At 44.2% G+C, this 18,762-nt stretch overlaps 1 protein-coding gene across 1 annotated transcript; it reads right to left on the minus strand.

Annotated features, from left to right (window-relative positions):
- Positions 1-295: 295 nt before the first annotated feature.
- adgrl1b (adhesion G protein-coupled receptor L1b) lies at positions 296-18,545 on the minus strand. Its single transcript, XM_078271014.1, has 26 exons — positions 18,446-18,545; positions 16,354-16,567; positions 15,796-15,905; positions 13,254-13,461; positions 12,062-12,326; positions 11,625-11,964; positions 11,241-11,534; positions 9,834-9,937; positions 9,457-9,642; positions 9,308-9,346; positions 9,043-9,223; positions 8,828-8,950; positions 8,383-8,600; positions 8,094-8,267; positions 7,145-7,357; positions 6,831-7,051; positions 6,565-6,631; positions 6,348-6,436; positions 5,292-5,460; positions 5,050-5,199; positions 4,854-4,950; positions 4,656-4,766; positions 3,505-3,525; positions 2,820-3,175; positions 2,612-2,654; positions 296-2,353 (listed from the first exon to the last, which is right to left on the minus strand). Exons 1-26 carry the CDS (start codon positions 18,513-18,515, stop codon positions 1,188-1,190), a joined length of 5,229 nt encoding a protein of 1,742 aa, XP_078127140.1. The 5' UTR covers positions 18,516-18,545; the 3' UTR covers positions 296-1,187.
- Between the last annotated feature and the right edge of the window lie 217 nt (positions 18,546-18,762).

Below are 18,762 nucleotides of genomic sequence, written 5' to 3' on the forward strand. Positions count from 1 at the left end.
GTACTTTACGTAGGCCTACAGTACAGTATATGACTAAATTAACGTAGGTACATTCAACCATTGTCTGTAACAGTATTTTCTTTTCTATCTAAAACAGTTGTTCCCTTCATTATATACAACAACAGTTTCTCCTGCCCCTCTTTTTCCAGAAATCCTCCTTTTTGTGACACCCTCCCTCTCTCTACATCCACACAAAAAGAAAGACAGTAACATTTATTTCACATGTTTACTTGAACTTCAATAGCAATACAAGACAATCAGAACACTTGAGGTCAATATGTACAAGGATCTCAGGGGGTTGCAGAAAAGTTCTGAGGTTTCATATGATCTCTGGCTCTGGAGTCAAGAGTTTTGTTGCCATAACAAACTCCATGGCAACAAGATCCATCACCAACAGTTTGTGGCAGGAGGAGGGAGGGGCGGGGCGTAGAGTTTGGTCTTGATGTGAAATGGGCTTGGTCAAGAGTTCAAAATCAGTAGGATGGGATGTGTGTAAGAGGCCCCCCCATTTGATATTGATAAAATGCTTCACTGTGGTACATTAATTATACAAGAATGATTTTATATACACACACTCACTCACACACACACACACACACACACACACACACACACACACACACACACACACACACACACACATCCTTACACACACGCATGCTCATCAAGCTACACAGGCACACTCGCACACTTTCCTCCTACAGTATGTAGCCTTGTAAAGCCACTATAAAGTCATGCACATGTTCTTTGAAAGGATTTTTTGGCAACACACAAGTGCTTCTTTGACACACTGTTTGCTTGCTACAGGGAAGGGCAACACCCAGCCGACAAACCAATAGAAACTTAGACGATAGGCCAATAAGGATAAGCACCAATGAGACGGGAAGACACAGTAGGGTTTCAGGAAAGACAGGATAAGGAGAGGAAGTGGAGGAGGAAGAGTAGTAAATGGATCACAGTCATAGAAAAGTAACAAAACATGAAAAGGGGGAAGTCTCGTGGTGATCGGGAGATAGAAGCAGGGAGGAGCCATCACTGTCATCATAATTACCTTCATCATCCATCACCATTATCCTCTTTATCATTACAATCATCATCATTTCCATCAGTTTGATCATTATTATTTGTTATTATCACCATCTTCCTCCTCATCCCTGGTTTCTATGCCCCGATCACCACCGCCCTAGTCACAGGCTCGTCACCCGCTGCATCTGTCCGTCGTCTCCCTCCGAGGCGGGCTCTGCTGTGTACACTGCCTCTCCATTGGATGCCAGCGGCGGCGGCTGGTAGAAGGTCTGCAGGTGATTGGGCCGGGGGCCCAGCGGGGGTCGCCCCAGGCTGTAGGGCAGTTCCAGGGCGGGCCGCTGGGGCTGGCCAGTGGGGCTGACCTCTTCGGGACCTTCAGGGCTGCTGTCGGGATACGAGAGGGTCGGAGGAGAGGAGCGAGTGTAGAAGCGAGGAGGGGAGCTGCTTCGGCTGTACACCTGGGGGGAGTGGCGGGAGTAGAGATTGTTTGGAGGCGAGTTAGTGTCTCGGGGAGCGAAAATATTCGTCGGGGGTGAGCTTCGGGGGAAGATGCTGAGTGGAGGCGAGCGTCGGTCCCCCGGGTAGAGCGGGGAGGGGTTTGAATCTCGGGCGTAGATAGGTGAGGAGTCAGGGTCAAGGTCTAAGTCTGGGGTCAAAGGCAGAGCAAAGCTCTCAGAATCCTCTCGTTCGCCGTGGTACCGGAGAGACCCTCTATCTTTCCCTCTTTTTCTCCCGTCGAGACCGCCATCTTTGCTGTCGAACAGGAAGGATTCCTCCCTGTCTATATCCATCCCTCCTCTCCACACATCCAGCGCTCTATCCTTCTGTTTCTCATGGTCCCGTTCAATCCCTGCTCTCCATCCATCTCTGTCTTTTAAAAACAAGGATTCATCTTTCTCTCTGTCCATCCCGCCTCTCCATCCATCAATCCCGAAATCTTTCTTCTGAGTTATAAAAGTCTCTTCCTGGTCTGTTTCCCCCCGCCACACCTCCATCCTTCCACCTCTCTTCTCCAGCAGATGAGATTCCTCCCTCCCTCTCTCCATTCCAGCTCTCCATTCGTCCATCTCTCCGTCTCTCGTCTGAGAGGTAAAAGACTCGTCCCTTCCTCTTTCAGTTCCTCCCCTCCATTCGTCCATCATTTTGTCTCTTTTTAAGAGAAATGTCTCATCCTTCTCTCTGTCCTGGCCGCCTCTCCATGCCTCTATGCCTGCCTCCCTCTGTTTCATCAACAGCGGCTCTTCCAGAGCCTTGTACAGGGGCTCAGACTCTTGTGGGGGAGGGGGAGGAGGAGGCGGGAGGGGCCTGTCCCGGTAACGCTCCCTGTCTCTCTCCCTGTCCCTCTCTCTGTCTCTGTCTGTCATTCCACTTGGCTCCACTGTGCCGCGGTGGCGGGACAGGGTCCCAGGTGTGCGACTGAGGGTGGAGTAGGGCCGTGCCTGAACGTCAGGGGGGCGCGCTTGCTGCCTGTCCTGGAGCCCGCGGCGACTCAGAGTGCCTTGCAACGACCTGTCCCCGTCTTTCAGCAGCTCACGGGACTCAGAGTCTCCAGAAACCCGTGAATGTGACCAGCCATCTTGTAAACGTGGCGTCGTGGCTTGATCTTGTCCATGTGTTGCGGAATGTGTCTCGGCGTCTTGTGTGTGGTGCCGCGTATGCGCCCAGCCCTCTTGTGCATTGTGGCGTGTGTTTGGCTGCATGGTGGCAGCCCAGCCCTCTTGGGGTGGCTGTGCGTGTCGAGTCAAAGTGGCAGTGTGTGTGAGTGCCGCCCTTTCATGGTGGTGAGGCCTCGCCAGGCTACCGTAGCGCTCGGGAGGAACAGGCATGGCAACTGAGGGCCTCAGGTTGCTCTGCACCAGCTCTGAGATGATCATCTTTTCCAGGGCCGCTGCATCAGACAGGTTACGACGCATTCCAGCACCGCTGCCCAGATCTGTGGTCCCGTGGGGAGTGAGGAGGGCTGGGGAGATGTCATCACCTCCTATCCCAACTCCTCCCTCCCGTAGAAGGTCAGTGCTACCCACCACTCCAGCTCGGGACCCGGGTGTGGTTCCCAGACCGTGCAGGGTGAAGGTGTTGGGGGTGTAGCCTCCATTGAGACACACGCTGTCCAACCCACAGGACTCCTGGCTCTGGGACACACCACCCTCTGTGGGACAAAACAGGAAGATGAAAATTACCGAACAGGGATACCTTAAAAAGATTTACATAAAGAGATTTACATGAATGAACGTATACATGAATGAGCAGAGTTTAGGGTTCATGTGCCTACTGATGGTGTGTCTTTACAGAGAAGATTTGGATATTAACAATATTCTTTGATGAAATGTTTGGTTATGTAGCCATATGGGAGAGATGTACAGTATGTTATGTCTTCATGATCAATGAATAATTACTGTGTGCACAGATATGTCTATGAATTGCACAAGGAAGTGACGCTCAATGATTTGAGTGAGCACAATAAAGGAGAGCTCATACTCTGCTTGTTTCTGAAGGTTCCTACTGGGCCATGTTAAGACAGAGAGACAGAGAGGGAAAGTGTCAAAAAAAACATTTAAAAGACAAACAATTCAAGGTCAAAAAATAAAAACAGAACACCACACGGGTATAAAACAAAAACATTCCAGCTTTTAAATCCAAACATTCGTACTGTACAGAAACAGAAAAAATTACAAACTGCACTGGGCAAAAGTCTTAGGCCACTCAGAGAAAGTCAGGCACTAAAACCCAAGCGATAAATCGGTCGCCTGATATTATTGGCTAATATTATTATTTGTCAATATTATCTTATCACAGATGTATTGGTCTCGGCATATAAGTAATGTATGCTGCCAAGAAATTGGGAAAAGATAACGTAAGTTTGAGCTCATTTAGAAACATTGTCACCATCACAGTTTGTTTATAAGAGAGCACTTACAAGTGAATCATTTTTTTTTCATTTAAGTGTCTTATCATGGTCGCAAATCTTGTATAATGCAAATTAAGGGATTTAAAGGTGCAGTTGGTAAGACTTATAAAACTAACTTTCTGTCATATTTGCTGAAACTACCCCTATGTTCCAGTAGAACTACATGAAGCAGGTCATTTAAAATAATGACCTGCTGGGTGTCTAGCTGCATGTCAATCACTGCTCATGCACATTCTCTCTTGTGGGGGGAGGGGCTTTGGAGTTGTCGATGTTCAAATTTCTTTGACTAAGTCCTGGATCTTCGCAATCCTATAGCACCTTTAAGGGAAAATTAGTTTTTTATGTAATGTTATGTAAAAAAAACAAAAAAAACAAAAACAAAAAAAACCTGCTGATAAATCGTAATAGTTTTTTTTATCTCTTCAATATTGATATCTGTATTGCCCTCAAAAATCCATTATAATTACATCATTACGTTATAAATAATCATTACAAGCAAAACACCAAAACGTAGACAAAGAGGAGTTATGGAAAATTGTCAAAACATGTGTCAGAAATTTAACATATTAAACTTCCTTGTTGTACACCTTTTACTGTAATTGATAAACTGGAGGGAGCGGGCTTACATAGACATTTTTCAATGTGGCATGAAAGGTTTTGCAAGGTACTGTGAGCTGTGTCAAAATTAGAATGAGTCACAGAACGTTGTGATGTAATGTACCTGTGGAGGTGAAGGGTTGGTTGTATCCCTGGGCCAGCATTGTGTCATAAGGAGAGGCTCCAGCATGAGTCTGCAACACTGGATTAGTAAGGAAATGGTTCCCCAAAGCAGCTGAGGAGAGAGGGATAAAAATAAATATAACATTCTTGAACAACGTAAGAAGGCAACTCTGACATTTAAAAGAAAAAAAATCTTCACCTCTGTTAAGAGTAGGTGTGTTGTTGACGTCTGCAGCGATGAAGGACGATTCAGTCTGTCTGCGAACAGTGTCGTTCCACATCCTCCTGATACGACTCTGGAACAGAAATGTTCCACTCCAGGTCAGACTGACTCAGACAAAGCGAGAGAGGAACAAAGAGCTTGAGATATAGAGGCACAGTGTATTGTAATGTACCTGTCTGTTAGCAGTAGCTCTCCGACTCTGGCTGCTGGTGTAGCGGCTGTTGGACCGCAGGGCAGCACCCTTCACCGAGTCCGGAGAGCTGGAAGAAGAAGTGACGCAGCACTGCGAAAGGCGCAGGCATCGGCCATAGTCCTTCTGACCCTAAACGCAATATTCAAACATATCTGATTAGTTACAAATGATGACGTTATAGAGTCTTGCAGTTAAAATAACACATGAACAAATAGACAGACCTTCCTGGCAAGGGTGCAGTGCAGTATGGTGATGAGGAGGCCCTGGGCGGTGTTAAGGGAGGAGAAGAGGTAAGCCAGGAGGAGAGACGGAGCACACAGGAAGATGAGGCCTGAGGACCAAGTGACGCTCTGCAGGAAGAGCAGTGTCAGGGAGCCCACCGCCCACGCCCTGGAAATCACATTTAATTTGTGATGATTTCAACAAGAGTTCGCTCACCTAAATCTGTGAAAATGCTAGATTTTTCAGGTCACCGAGTTAAATGGCACAGTGTGCTTCTACTTTACATGGAAGCTCAACCATGAACAAAGAGAGGGTTGGTGTGCGTGTAACTAATATCAATGTAAGAAGAGTTTGCACGCATCCACCTTTAGCAGTGTGCCACCATCCTCAAGTACACATGACCATACATTTGAAACGGAAAAACAAAACAAAAAAAACATTCGGATACATTTTTGGTGTACAACCACTTGTTTTTAGCTCTCTTTTTTTCCCTTTGTTGAGTGCAATTATTCCCCTCTATTTTTCACTATACAGTGTAGCTAAGGTTGGTCCTTTACTCTAAATGCAAAGAATGCACAGACCATATAGTTCATGCTGCTGTCAAGGCTGCTGTAGTGTATTTTATTCTGGTCTTTGAAAAGTTGTTCATTTTTCACTCTAAACTATTAAAAATGTTGCTGTTTAACAAAATGCTAGCGATTTACCGTTTTACACTACATCTGTTTCCTGTGATTTACATTGGCTCCCTGTCTCACCTAGGATGAGTCTTCAGTCAATATCTTAATTAACTACAAATCTCTATATGGAATAGCTCCTTCACATTACAGCCTTTAGCTCAAAAAACATTGAAAACTATGAAAATAATACAGTAATACAAATAAACATGCAATAGGAAAGCAGGGAAAACATAAGGAAAGTTTGAAATCAACCTGTTTCAGTTTATGAATTCAAACCTTACTATATTTTGAAATTACTGTGTGATTGGAGCCAAAGCTACTAAAACCCAAAGAGCTCTACACATAATCACCCGCAACAGATTGAGATATTATACTTACCTCAGGTTGTCATGGCGACTGGAGTCTGGCTTCAAAGCAGCAGTGCTGTGCATCTTATGTAAGGTCATCACCAGGACAACCAGGTTCAACTGAGGCCAAAAAGAACAAAACACAAACACTGTTTAGTATGTATTCATTAATAATAACTCAACATGTCATTACACACTGATTAATACATTTATATGAAAATGTACTGTAAGACAGCATTAACTCTCACCGTAACAACGACACCAACAGGTCCAAGGAAACTCCAGATAAAGTAATTGTCTGTTCGCAGCCAGCATCTACACACACACACACACACACACACACACACACACACACACACACACACACACACACACACACACACACACACACACAGAAAATAAGAACCTCCAAAGCAACAAAGTCAGTCTGGGAGCTGACACAAGAATATACAGATGAAGGGAAGTAACTGTCCCCATTCAAAACATGCACAGACACACACATCAGTCAACTTACGCAGTTTTTGAGCCGTAGCCTCTGAAGTCTATGGCTGCGGACACGGCCACCACCAGCCCAGGAATAGAGTAGCCACACAGGTAAAAATACTTCCTCCTGGAGTTACGTCCCTCGAATACCTCCCGCTGCAGCAAGTACAGTTCCACCCCCTCCAGACACAACCAGCAAAACACCGAGAGCAGCGAGAAGTGCAGCAGGCCAGCAAGGATGGAGCACACAACCTGCAAATTTAGATAGCTCGTAAGAATATTTTTAGCAAAATGCTAACTTAAATAAAATGCTTTAAAATACAACAGTAATATCCAAGCACTGACTGTGTATTGCGTCTTGTTGGCACCAACAAGAAAGAGTAGTTCTGTGATGAGCAGGTTGGCCCACAGGTTGCAGTGGATGGTGCTGTGGTCGGTGTGCCAGGGCGCCCCCTGGCAGCACAGGGTGGTGAGGCAGGTGGCCAAACACACAAGTGCTACTGAGATGCCAACCCAGGAAACCACATAGACGAGAAGCTCTTCTACGCCAGCCCCGAACTGAAAAAGAGAAGCAGACAGGAAAGAAAGCACAGGGAGATTATTTATCTGACAATAAGGAGTACATGTATGAATGTCAGAACAGGTGCAGGTGCAGATTTGTAAGAGTATGTGGATGGGATTTTTTTGTGGTGTGGAGTGCTGGTGTGTTTTTGCCTCTGGTTGTGTGCCCGAGTGTGTTGCATAACATCTGTTCAAATTAATAAAACCACATCCAACATAGAGAACATCTTGCAGAGAAACACTTAATTCAATTGCATGGCAGGACAAAATAGCCTGCAGCATTTATCACTCTCTCTCTCTCTCTTACAGCTACAACCCACAATGATCACACCCTCTGTGCTTGATTTTGAAAGAGCACAGTGGGGGTGAAGTCCAACTGTGTAAAGCAAATGGGTGCATAAAGGTGAAGTCAGAAAGCGTTTGTTAGTCGAGGATGGAACTGGATTTGGCACCTGGCCGACTAAAAATAATGTGGCAGTAGTAGTGCTTAATGTACAGAAGAAAACGTGTGCATGGCTGTTTTAAGTGCTGTGTGAATATTGGCTCAATAAAATTAAACATAATGAAGACTCATTGGGGTATCTTGTGAGTGAAATAGCTACATTTTTTTGCTACACTCAATGTCATTGTCTGTCTGTGCTGTATGAAAGAAGGTTCATGCAAATCAAGAAAAAACACACACTGCAGTCTTAAATCTCCTTTCTGTCTGCTGTTTGTGGTGTGTGTTACTTACCGCAGGTTGCTGATAGGTCATGAGGACGGCATAGCTGGACAGGTGGTTGCAGGCGCAGGTAGTGTGTGTGTTGTTGGTGTGTAACAGGCGGCAGCCCTGTGTAGACCACCTGCCACTCCCAGAAACCCCTGATCCGTTCCAGAAAGAGCAGTTGGGGCCAAAGTGGTTATCCAGCTGTGGAGACAAATGCACACCAAAACACAAATGATACTTAGGGAACAGGTTCTGCAGAAAAATAATTTGCTCATTATATACATACATTTTGAGGTATACGGATTTCCAAACAGACCTGCAGGTGCCTGAGAGTGAAGATCACTGGCTCGGAGAGGTACACTCTGTTCGATCCTCTGTGCACAGAGGCAGAGATGACATGGGAATTGACCACTAGGCTCCTACGCCTGGCCTCTGATCCTTGGCCCAGCCCCAATCCGAGCCGCAAAGTCGAATTCTGGGTGGTCAGGAAGGAGCCAAGGTTCTTATAGAGAGAGAGGACCAGCTTCACCTGGCCTGCAGAGGAAACAGGGACACAGTGATGACCACATTCAAAAGAAGATAGTTAGACTCTTATCCTACATTTTTACAATGTTTGGATTTTTCATATGTTGGGAAAACTACTATTACTTCCTCAACCCATTACTTGTCCCACCTATAGTTTACCAACCCAGGCAATATACTTTATAATACTGAGCTGTCACTGTGTACAATGCTGATTAGTTTTGGTGTGTGTCACAGACCATTGTTGCTGTACTGCTGCAGAGCCAGTGCTGATATCTGCAAGATGCTGTCGCTGTCATAGGAGTGAGGGAACGTCAGGTCGTGTATGTCTGCCTCTGTATTTAGCACATACACCTCCAGATCTGTGCACACACAGGAAAAGCTTACACAAACTGGTAATTTCCACAACATGTAAAGCAAAAGAAAGATTTAAAAAAAAAATTAGACCACGTACCAACATTTGGTGCCCTGTCACTGAAGCGGCCTTCATAGAGATTGTTAGCCAATAAAAATGCTCCTTTCTCTACTGCATCTAACAGCAGTGATGCTGAGTGGGACTGGTCAACACTGCTCATATCCGCCCAGGACACCAGAGCCTCAGGACCCAACAGGTTATCAACTGTCTGAACGACCGCCTGAGAGAAAGACAGTGTTTTATTCTTAGTCCTTATTACATATCTATCTATCTATCTTTCTATCTATCTATCTGTTTGTCTCACCTGAACATAAGCTCTGCATGTGCGTTCCCTCTTCTGCAGCTGAAAATAAGAAAAACATCTATTGTTAGAGTCATCATCGCTGACATTTCCGCTCTAATTTCAAAGGAAAGGTCAAGTACACTTCTGCACTGACAACAGAAACAATTTACCTTGTTGTAATTGCGTGCTGCTGACTCTTTATTGGCTGGTCTCAAGGCCTGGAGCTGGGAGTCCAGGATATCCAATAGTTGTTCAATTAGCTTGACGGACATGCTGACATCACCGGCGTAGATTCGGCCACGGGTCAGGTTGACCAACTCTCCAGCGATGTTGGCAGCATTCTCTCCACTCTTGATCTGGTGTGAGGCGGGGGTGGTTGTAATGTCAAATATTTTGACATTTAAGAGAGAAGTGCTTGCTGACTGGCTTTAGGGCATTTGCACAGTGTGTGTGTGTGTGTGTGTGTGTGTGTGTGTGTGTGTGTGTGTGTGTGTGTGTGTGTGTGTGTGTGTGTGTGTGTGTGTGTGTGTGTGGGTGTCTGACTAACCTTCTGTGCAATTTGGCTGACCCAGGGAGAGGTACAGTTGGAAAGGTCAGGCCCTCTGGAGCTCCAGCCCACAGGAGACTGCATGCACTGATAGGAAGCTATACCTGCAGAGACAGACAGGGTGACACAGACTGTCAGAAAGAGAAAGGACAGCTCATGTTTTTACAGGACAGTAGCTGGTTTGTTTTTCCTTGCCATGCATCTTTTACCCTTACATTTATTTCAATTTCTGTAAATGTGCCAATGTTAACCAGCCAGCTAACATGGGCTCCACTTAAATGTGATTCTGTTGGAGTCCAGTAATGGATACTAATGGTTTTGTTTTAGTTTTTGATAGAAGTTTAAGATACATTACATGAGATTATTTTATTTTTTTGGCCACTTGTGTGCAGAAGGACTCCATAATAAGGTAAAAACAAACACATACCCACCATGAAAATATCTTTTTATGAAGTTATGGCTAAAGTGTTAGCAATTTAAAAAAAAAAAAGTGATCAAGTCCTTGCACACCATAAAGTCTTAGTGACAGATATGTAGGATCAAAAACTCTTGACTTGGAGAAAAAACACATCAAGTAAGTAAAGTGTTGGCAAAATACTGCCTATTTACACATCCAGCAAAAACTTTAGCATATATTTGGGGCCGTGTTTGAGGCCATCTGATGAATGTAAGTACAATGTTTACTTCCCTTTTATATCTGTTTACATAATATTCATGAACTCCATGCAAAAACACCTGGGTTGTTGGCTTATTAGCTTTAACTTGTTTGTTTTTCAACAGCAAGTGAAGTCACTAACTTTGAGCAAGAACCAGTGAATGCACCGTACCAGAAAAAGAGCTAAAACAGGCCTAAAAGCTCAGTAATATAGCAGATTTTTTTTTATTGTAGCCTTGTGTAGTCTATATATTTCATGAAAAGCTGAAAACATCAGTTCTGAAAATCCATTGCAGCCTATGCCACACTCACATTCAGTTGTAAACATGATTTGTAATATCAGATAATTCCCCAGTGTATTCATCACCTCTGTGCTAAAACTATGCCTAAACCATTCAACATGATTAGGACAAGACAAAATGCACGACAGGCTTATCTCCATAATCTGCATAACAGCTTTTGCTCAGCGGGATCGCTGGGCTGAGGAAGACAGCTGCACAGCGAGAGGAAGAGTTGAGGAAACCAAGCTTCTCTTGACACTATAACCCCTTTCTTCTTCTCTCTCTCTCATCTGAGGGCAAGTTCAAAGAGGGGGCATCCGACTACATTTCAAAGGGAAACGAGATACAGATACACACATGCATTACAACACACACACACACACACACACACACACACACACACACACACATACACACACACACACAAAACGCAACACGCACAGACTGGCATGCTGACATCTGCACACCTACCCAGTGACCCTTTTGGGCAGGGCCTCTCCACAGTCTCTCCCTTCAGGGTGGGGGGCCACTGCACCCCTCGTGCCACCCGGCCCTCACATCCGCCCACCTGACCGGGGCTCCCGGGAGCCAAGGGGACACGCAGAGGTGGACGTGGGGTCAGAGGGACCATGGCTGTGATCGGCCGCTGGTCAAAGGGTCCTCGGTTGATGACGCCAATAGGATGAGAGGCAGACGGCCGCACTGGGGTCAACGCAACAGTTGCCGTGTATGAGCGGACAGTCGTCATCAGAGAGGAGAGGGGACCTAGAGGGACGGAAACACTGTTGATTCTCTAGTTTCATCACATCATCACACTAGTATGTCCAAATACACAAGTGCACTTGTTCCTCAAACCTTTAGTGGGCGGTGGCGGTGTAAACTGTAGTGGATATCTCAGCACATAGTAGTTATTCCACACATACAGCTGGTTGTCTCGGGGGTTGTAGTCTATGGAGGAGATGTACTGGTAAGGGTTGGGGAATGGTATTTGAACAGGCAGCTCCTGTCCACGGCTAGTGTCGTAGGCATAAACAACCATGTCGCTGCCGACCCGGCCCTCCGCCTGCCCCTCATCATCCTGAAAGACGGAGCGCACGGCGTAGAGCACACCACACGCCATGAAGGCGTTGCTGGCCCCACGCTTGTCAAAGCTGGTGGCCCACGTACCCTCGAAGCGCAGGGTGTATGGGTTCACCTGCAAAAGAAAGAAGACAGATGAGAGAACTCGGTAATAAAATCCTTTTTGTTTTCTCTACCCAGTCATCGATCCGTTTTCCTTCCTCCTACTGTACCTGGCTGACCACGATGCGTCCATTATTGGCTTCAGTAGAGTAGATCACCCAAAGGCCGTTCTCGTCCACCGCCAGATCAATGTCTGACTTCCCTCCCCAGCGGTAAGGCGAGGTGTCATGGTAGTTGGCATTGACCACCACTGCCTCGCCACTCTTGATGCGAGTCCGCAGGTCATATTTGACCAGGTTGCGTGTTCGCTCCTTGTTGTAAAACACGGCACCGTCATACACCACAAAGCCTGTACCGTCCACGCGGCTAGGCAACCTAGGACACAGAATGATGAAAAATATGAAGTGTACATGCAAATTTACACTATTTATATTTGGATGTAATTCATATTATTAATTAGGAAAAGAGAGTTAAAGGCACTGAAAACCTTTTGGTTTCAATCAGCCTGATATCATCATACTGGTCCTACATGGACACAGTTTTCTGTAAAGTTTCAACAGTTTTGTTCATTTCACATGACATATTTCTGTATTTGTATCTTTGTCTGTGCTCCTGTCACTGGTTGAAAAAGACGATGTCACATAATTCTGTGCACCAATTAAGATTTAACAACATTTGAATCATAAACTACTGTGTACACACCGCCACTGACAATGCAAACTATTTTAGAGAGAGGTAACAAATTAGTGTTAACACTTGCTATGGCAGGATAAATACCAGCCATAAATAGTATCAAAAATGGGTTCGATATGATTACAATCTTAAGGTTAAGAACCTTAACTCTGCTTGTTGCTTAATTTGTAATAATAGATACTTAATTATATACAGATATACTTAACAGTTGAAAAGTTTTCAGGAGCTTTAATCACTCATATATAAAATAAATGTTCTATTGGTTACTGTTGGTTATTTTGTATTTTGTATTGTTTGTGTATATTATCATTTTGGGTTTTTTGAGCTTGTTAAGCACTTTGGTCAACTATGGTTGTTTTTAAACGTGCTATAGAAAGAAATTGAACTGAACTTAACTGAAATGTTGCTGTATTCCCATTTTTAATTAATTGAACTGAATGTGAAATTAGCCCCAAACTAACAATTATTTTCATTATGAATTAAACCATTTAGATTGGCTTTGGATTAATTGATTAATAGTTTAATCCAAAGATTTTTTTAAATGTCAATCATAACTGTCCACAGCCTAAGGTCACATCTTTAACAATACAGAGAGCACACACTACTCACTTATAGGTGGTGGTGACTCTGTTCTGGCGGTAGTCGTCCCAGGAAGCATACTCATACAACACCTCTGTCCTATATGGCGTCCACGGCATGACGTACAGCCTGTCACCAGCCTGCAGCGGGTCCTTACACCACGCCCCTGACTGATGCTCTGCCTCCAGGAGAGAGGAAGCTGGCTGGATGCTGAGCAGTGAGCCGGGACACACGAAAACTGGAAGCCGGGAGTTAGGAGGGGAAAAAAGCAGGATGTGAGAAAGAAGTGGAAGAGGGAGGGAGAAAAAGAGTGAGGAGGGAAATGAGGGAGAGAAAAGAGTGGAAAGGTGCAGGCAGAAAATGGATGGATGTATGAAAAAAGAATTGAAACAGATGCAGTTGATGCAGCAAGAAGAAAAAAGAATGAGAAAAAGAGAGAGGGATTTAAAACACTTATGCTGATCTCGAGAGGCAAGCAACAGAGACGTAAAAGTGTTGAAAATCACACACTGTTAGCATGTGTGTGTCTGTGTGTGTGTGTGTGTGTGTGTGTGTGTGTGTGTGTGTGTGTGTGTGGTGAGTAATACAACAGGGACACTGCAATGAAAATGTGCATGCGTACGTTTGTGTGTGTGTGTGTGTGTGTGTGCATGCGTGTGCGTGCGTGTGCGTGTCTGTGTGTGTGTGTGTGTGTGTGTGTGTGTGTGTGTGTGTGTGTGTGTGTGTGTGTGTGTTTGTGTGGGTTAGTGCAAAAAGAGTGAAAAAGAGTGTGAGGTAGAATCAGGGACGCAGAAGGCGGGGCTGAATTTTGCCTTGAAGTGAATGAGAGGGCAGGTTAGTTTACGCCGAGCACAACGATTGGTCCACCCACATGTCAATAACTGAATGGACACATATGTTTACTGTACAGTCTCACACTGGCATGCAAATAGGCATGCACACACACACACACACACACACACACACACACACACATACACACACACACACACACACACACACACACACACAGAAACAGTGCTTGGTAAGCACACATCCAGAAGGATATACAATCACACACATTTGGTCTTATTTTTCCTATGAAGATAAATAAGGGGCTCTTCCTATAAGGGAAGAAAAGGGAAAATAAGCAGCATGAAGAGGATGATCAGACATGTAGGAAGGAATGATTCGGAAGAAAGGAAGGAAAGAAGGAAGGAAGGAAGGAGGAAGAAAGAAAGAAAGAAAGAAAGAAAGAAAGAAAGAAAGAAAGAAAGAAAGAAAGAAAGAAAGAAAGAAAGAAAGAAAGAAAGGTGTTTGTGTGTGAAAAGAAAATAGAGTGAAATAGCGGAAAGGTAAGAAGAAGATTATGTTTATGTTTGATTGAGCAGTTGTGTACATGTTTGTGTGTGCACAGAGGGACCGAGGGAGAGAAATAAGAGACAGAGAGATCGACCAGGAGCAAGAGAGATGAAGAGAGACTAGGTGCAGAACCTGGATAAAATTGGATAAAAGGACAGGTTTCAACAACGAGAGATGGATAAAATGGGGGTTGAAAAAATAAACGAGTAGGAAATGAAAAAAGGGGGGCAACATCCAGCATGACTACGAAACAACGTCCTAGGGTAGGAGGAAAAGAGAGAGATGGTAGGAGAGAGAAAGAGAAGGAGAGAAAAGAGGGAGTCGGGGGTAAGGAGAGATCAAGATGCTACAATGTTTTGTCTTTACCTTTTTGGTCCACTTCTACTCAAGCATAGGAAAAAAAGAGGGAGAGAAAGAAAGAGAAGTCAGAGGGTGAAAGAAGGGAAGTAAAGAACAGCAAGAAAGCAAGCAAGAAAGAAAGAAAGAAAGAAAGAAAGAAAGAAAGAAAGAAAGAAAGAAAGAAAGAACGAACGAAAGAAAGAACGAAAAAGAAAAAAAGAAAGAAAGAAAGAAAAAAAGAATTGCACAGATAAAGACTTTGGAACTCATTCTCACCACAAACTTTATAGTTCACATAAAAGAAAAAAGAAGCACAAAAGAGACCCAGCATACTCTCCTCTTCTATTCTCCCCTCCTCTCCTCTCCCATCCCTTCCCTCCCCTTCCTCCCCCTTTTCCCTCCCTCCACCTCCCTCAATCTCTCCTTCCCTCAATCAGGCTCCTGTGGAGAAAAGAGAGCAACTTCCATGGCGTGAATCTGAAAAAGAAAACACACACGCATGCATACACAAGTGCACACTTGCATACACACACACACACACACACACACACACACACACACACACACACACACACACACACATACAGAAGAAATACAGTATGCAAATGTCCTGCAGTTTCCCTCTTTCTACTTTCTCCATCCAACTTTCTTTTTATATTTTACACACAAACACACACACACTCCCTGAGAAAAAAATATTGTCTATCTATCAATCTATCAGGGATACAGTTGACCTCAGAGGTTATAAGAACAAATAAAAAACCCTACAATATAGCTAGGCAGGAATAGGTTAAATCTCTGTGTTTTGCGTGCACATGCACATATTTGCATGTAATCATGTTTGTGTATGTATGTGTGTTTATGTGTGTGTAATAAATATATGCATACTCACTGTAAGGGACACACTCATACTGGATCTCCAGGTACTTGTATGTTCCAGGACAGGGGTCTGGGAAGACGTCGACCCCTGCGACTACCACACACTGAGTCCTGTTGTTACATCTGGAGGACAGCAGATGGATGGATGGATATATGGATGGATGGATGGATGGATGTGTGAAAGGGATGATAGAAAGAGAAAACAAAGAAGGCATGGAGAGTGATTAACAGACAGAAAAGGGGAAGCAAAAGACACTCCATTTGTCTACTGTCCCTCTCCCTCTCGCTGAATATTGATCAGTTCTTCTAGGAAAACACTGCTGAGTACACAGCTAATGGTGCAGCCAGGCACTCAGACTCAGCTGGAGAGATTACTGCACTTGCACGTACACATGACTCACAACACAAGTATTGGCTTTGTCTAATGTTTCCTCTGACATTAATCCACACGTATGTTGTACAGCAATGCACACATACTGTTTGGCAGAAACAGTAGATGGTCCCATTGATTGGTTTAGCTGCTTCCAAAATGTTTGCACATACTCAAATCAGTAAGCCAGCACATACACACCTTTGGGCCATAATCTTGAGTGCATCTGGGAGGTAACACTGTGTGTTCTCCATCTGGAAGGGGTCTGCGTCACAGATCTTGTCATCAGTGCGTCCATAGTTGGCCGTCTCCACCATAACCACGTCACTTCCTGGGCAGCGCAGCTCTATGGGGTAACCCTCGCACGCCAGTTCCCTGCGGAGCAGCCCGAACGGCATGGCGGCCCGGGACATAGCTGCTCATGAGGGGTGGAGGTTTGTTAAGATGAGGCAGAGTGTTGAGGGTGAAGGTAGGGAGAAAAGAAGAAAGAAAAAAAGTTTTTATTTAAGAAAAATTATAATTGAATGTCTTCAGACGGCAATTATCTTGAGAATCCACAAAAATCATTGCTTTGTAAACTTAGACAGCAAATTAATCTGATTGTCTCTTTGTAGGAACTCGGGAATAATGTGATTTGTAGCAGCCTGTATGAAGAGCTAAATAGCAATTTAGTATTGTACTTCCATAAAGTTGGAGGACTTACAAGGGGCATATTTTAAAGAGTTAACAGCCATGTTAGCAGCTCTGTCACTACGTAGGCAATGTCGGTACTTTGAGCTAAATGCTCAGCATGCTAACATGCTCACACTGACACTGCCGACATGCCGATGCCAAATTTCATAGCAATACATCCAGTAGTTGTTGAGACATTTCACTGAAAACCACAAATGTGAATTTCATTTTAACACTTGAGTCAGGGGATCACCAAAGTCAGTAGGATTCATCCTCTGGCGATCATGAAGGTCTACACAAAATGTGCAATCCATCTAAACGTCGTTGAGTTATTTCACTCTGGGCCAAAGTTGTGGACCAGCATTGCCATCCACAGAGGCACGCCACTATTATGGCTTAAACAAATGGCCTAATTTGAAGCAGCAGAGACTGAGATACCCAGACTTTTAGTCCCTTGTCTGGGTCTGTTATGAATTTGTAGGCTAAAAGCCTGAGTTGAGATAACCCTGATGACATCATCTGGATATTTTTTTCAGACTTTGGAAAGATCTCTCCAGAGCCAGAGAAAACAACTGTTTTTCTTTTTTACAGTCTGTTTTTACAGTAGTACTCCCAATGGAGATTATACAGACCTGTATATGTAAAATGGAGAAATACTGGGTTTTTTTTAATCAGCCATGACCAGGTATGTTGATACACACTACTTTCCTAAACACAACAAATGTCATTTAAACACCATACTCTGATTACCTCAATCAAAATATGCTAATACCTGTACTTGATGTAATCAAACCATAGAGAACACACATTTCTGCACTAACACTACACATTAACACCTTGGGTGTGATTTAATTTATTCTTTAAAATGCATGTGTGAATGTTTACACTGGAATAATTCCCAGATGCAAACAGAGTGTGATTGCTGACATATATCACACTACACCTCCACTGTGACACCTGCCATGTGATGCGTGGGTACATCACCATATATTGTGTTTTAAGTCAGTGGGGAGGATAAAGCTTATACTGGCTGTCAGATGCTTGGTAAACACAAATTGACAATAATAAGATTTTATTATTTTCTTTTTATTCCTTTGAAGGCTGGATCTCACTTTGTCACATCTCTCGGTTAGAGGAGAAAATCTCATTACCATTACATTAATCCAGTTGTCCACATCATCTTGAGTGTCATGTACACATGAAAAGGTGTTTGCTGGATCAGGCATGAACCCACATTTATTTAAAGCGAACACGTCGGTGTGATCAGTATGCTACTTGTGTACTGTAACTGTCTGTGGTGCTGAATGAATGATTGTTTATTACAGTAAGTAGGAGCTACAGTCGGCTTCTGAAGTAACTCCCTTTGGCAAGCTGTACACTTCAAATGTTGTAGTAAGCTTTTGTTTATGTAAGTTACAAGATGACTTTGCCTTTCTTTAAAGCAACTTTTCATGACTTTGCTCACTTTGCAAAACAATGACTTATATTTGAGTCACACAGATCTACGCACCGCTGGCATCATCCTTTGCTTCCTTTTGAATTTTTTTGCGATTCGTTCTGCTGATTGCTGTGTCAGTATTAACACATCAACATTCTACTACCTCAGCACCGTGACGCTTACCTTGGCCGGAAGGGGCGACGTGAGCCAGAGTGAGCACACACACTCCCAGGAACCACAGTGACACAGCCATGCTGGGCAGGAAGAGTTAGGAAGTCACACCACCAGCTGCGTAAGGAGAGCCTGGGGAGGAAGCAGTGGAAAGGTGAGATTGAGAGTGTGTGTGTGTGTGTGTGTGTGTGTGTGTGTGTGTGTGTGTGTGTGTGTGTGTGTGTGTGTGTGTGTGTGTGTGTGTGTGTGTGTTGTTTGGTCTAACACAGTGACATTGAAAGAGTGCACCTTAGGAAACACAACAGGGTGGGAGGGGGACAGAATAATAG

Source organism: Sander vitreus, chromosome 2 (genome assembly GCF_031162955.1).
Source record: "Sander vitreus isolate 19-12246 chromosome 2, sanVit1, whole genome shotgun sequence".
In the NCBI taxonomy this organism is placed as follows: Eukaryota; Metazoa; Chordata; class Actinopteri; order Perciformes; family Percidae; genus Sander; species Sander vitreus.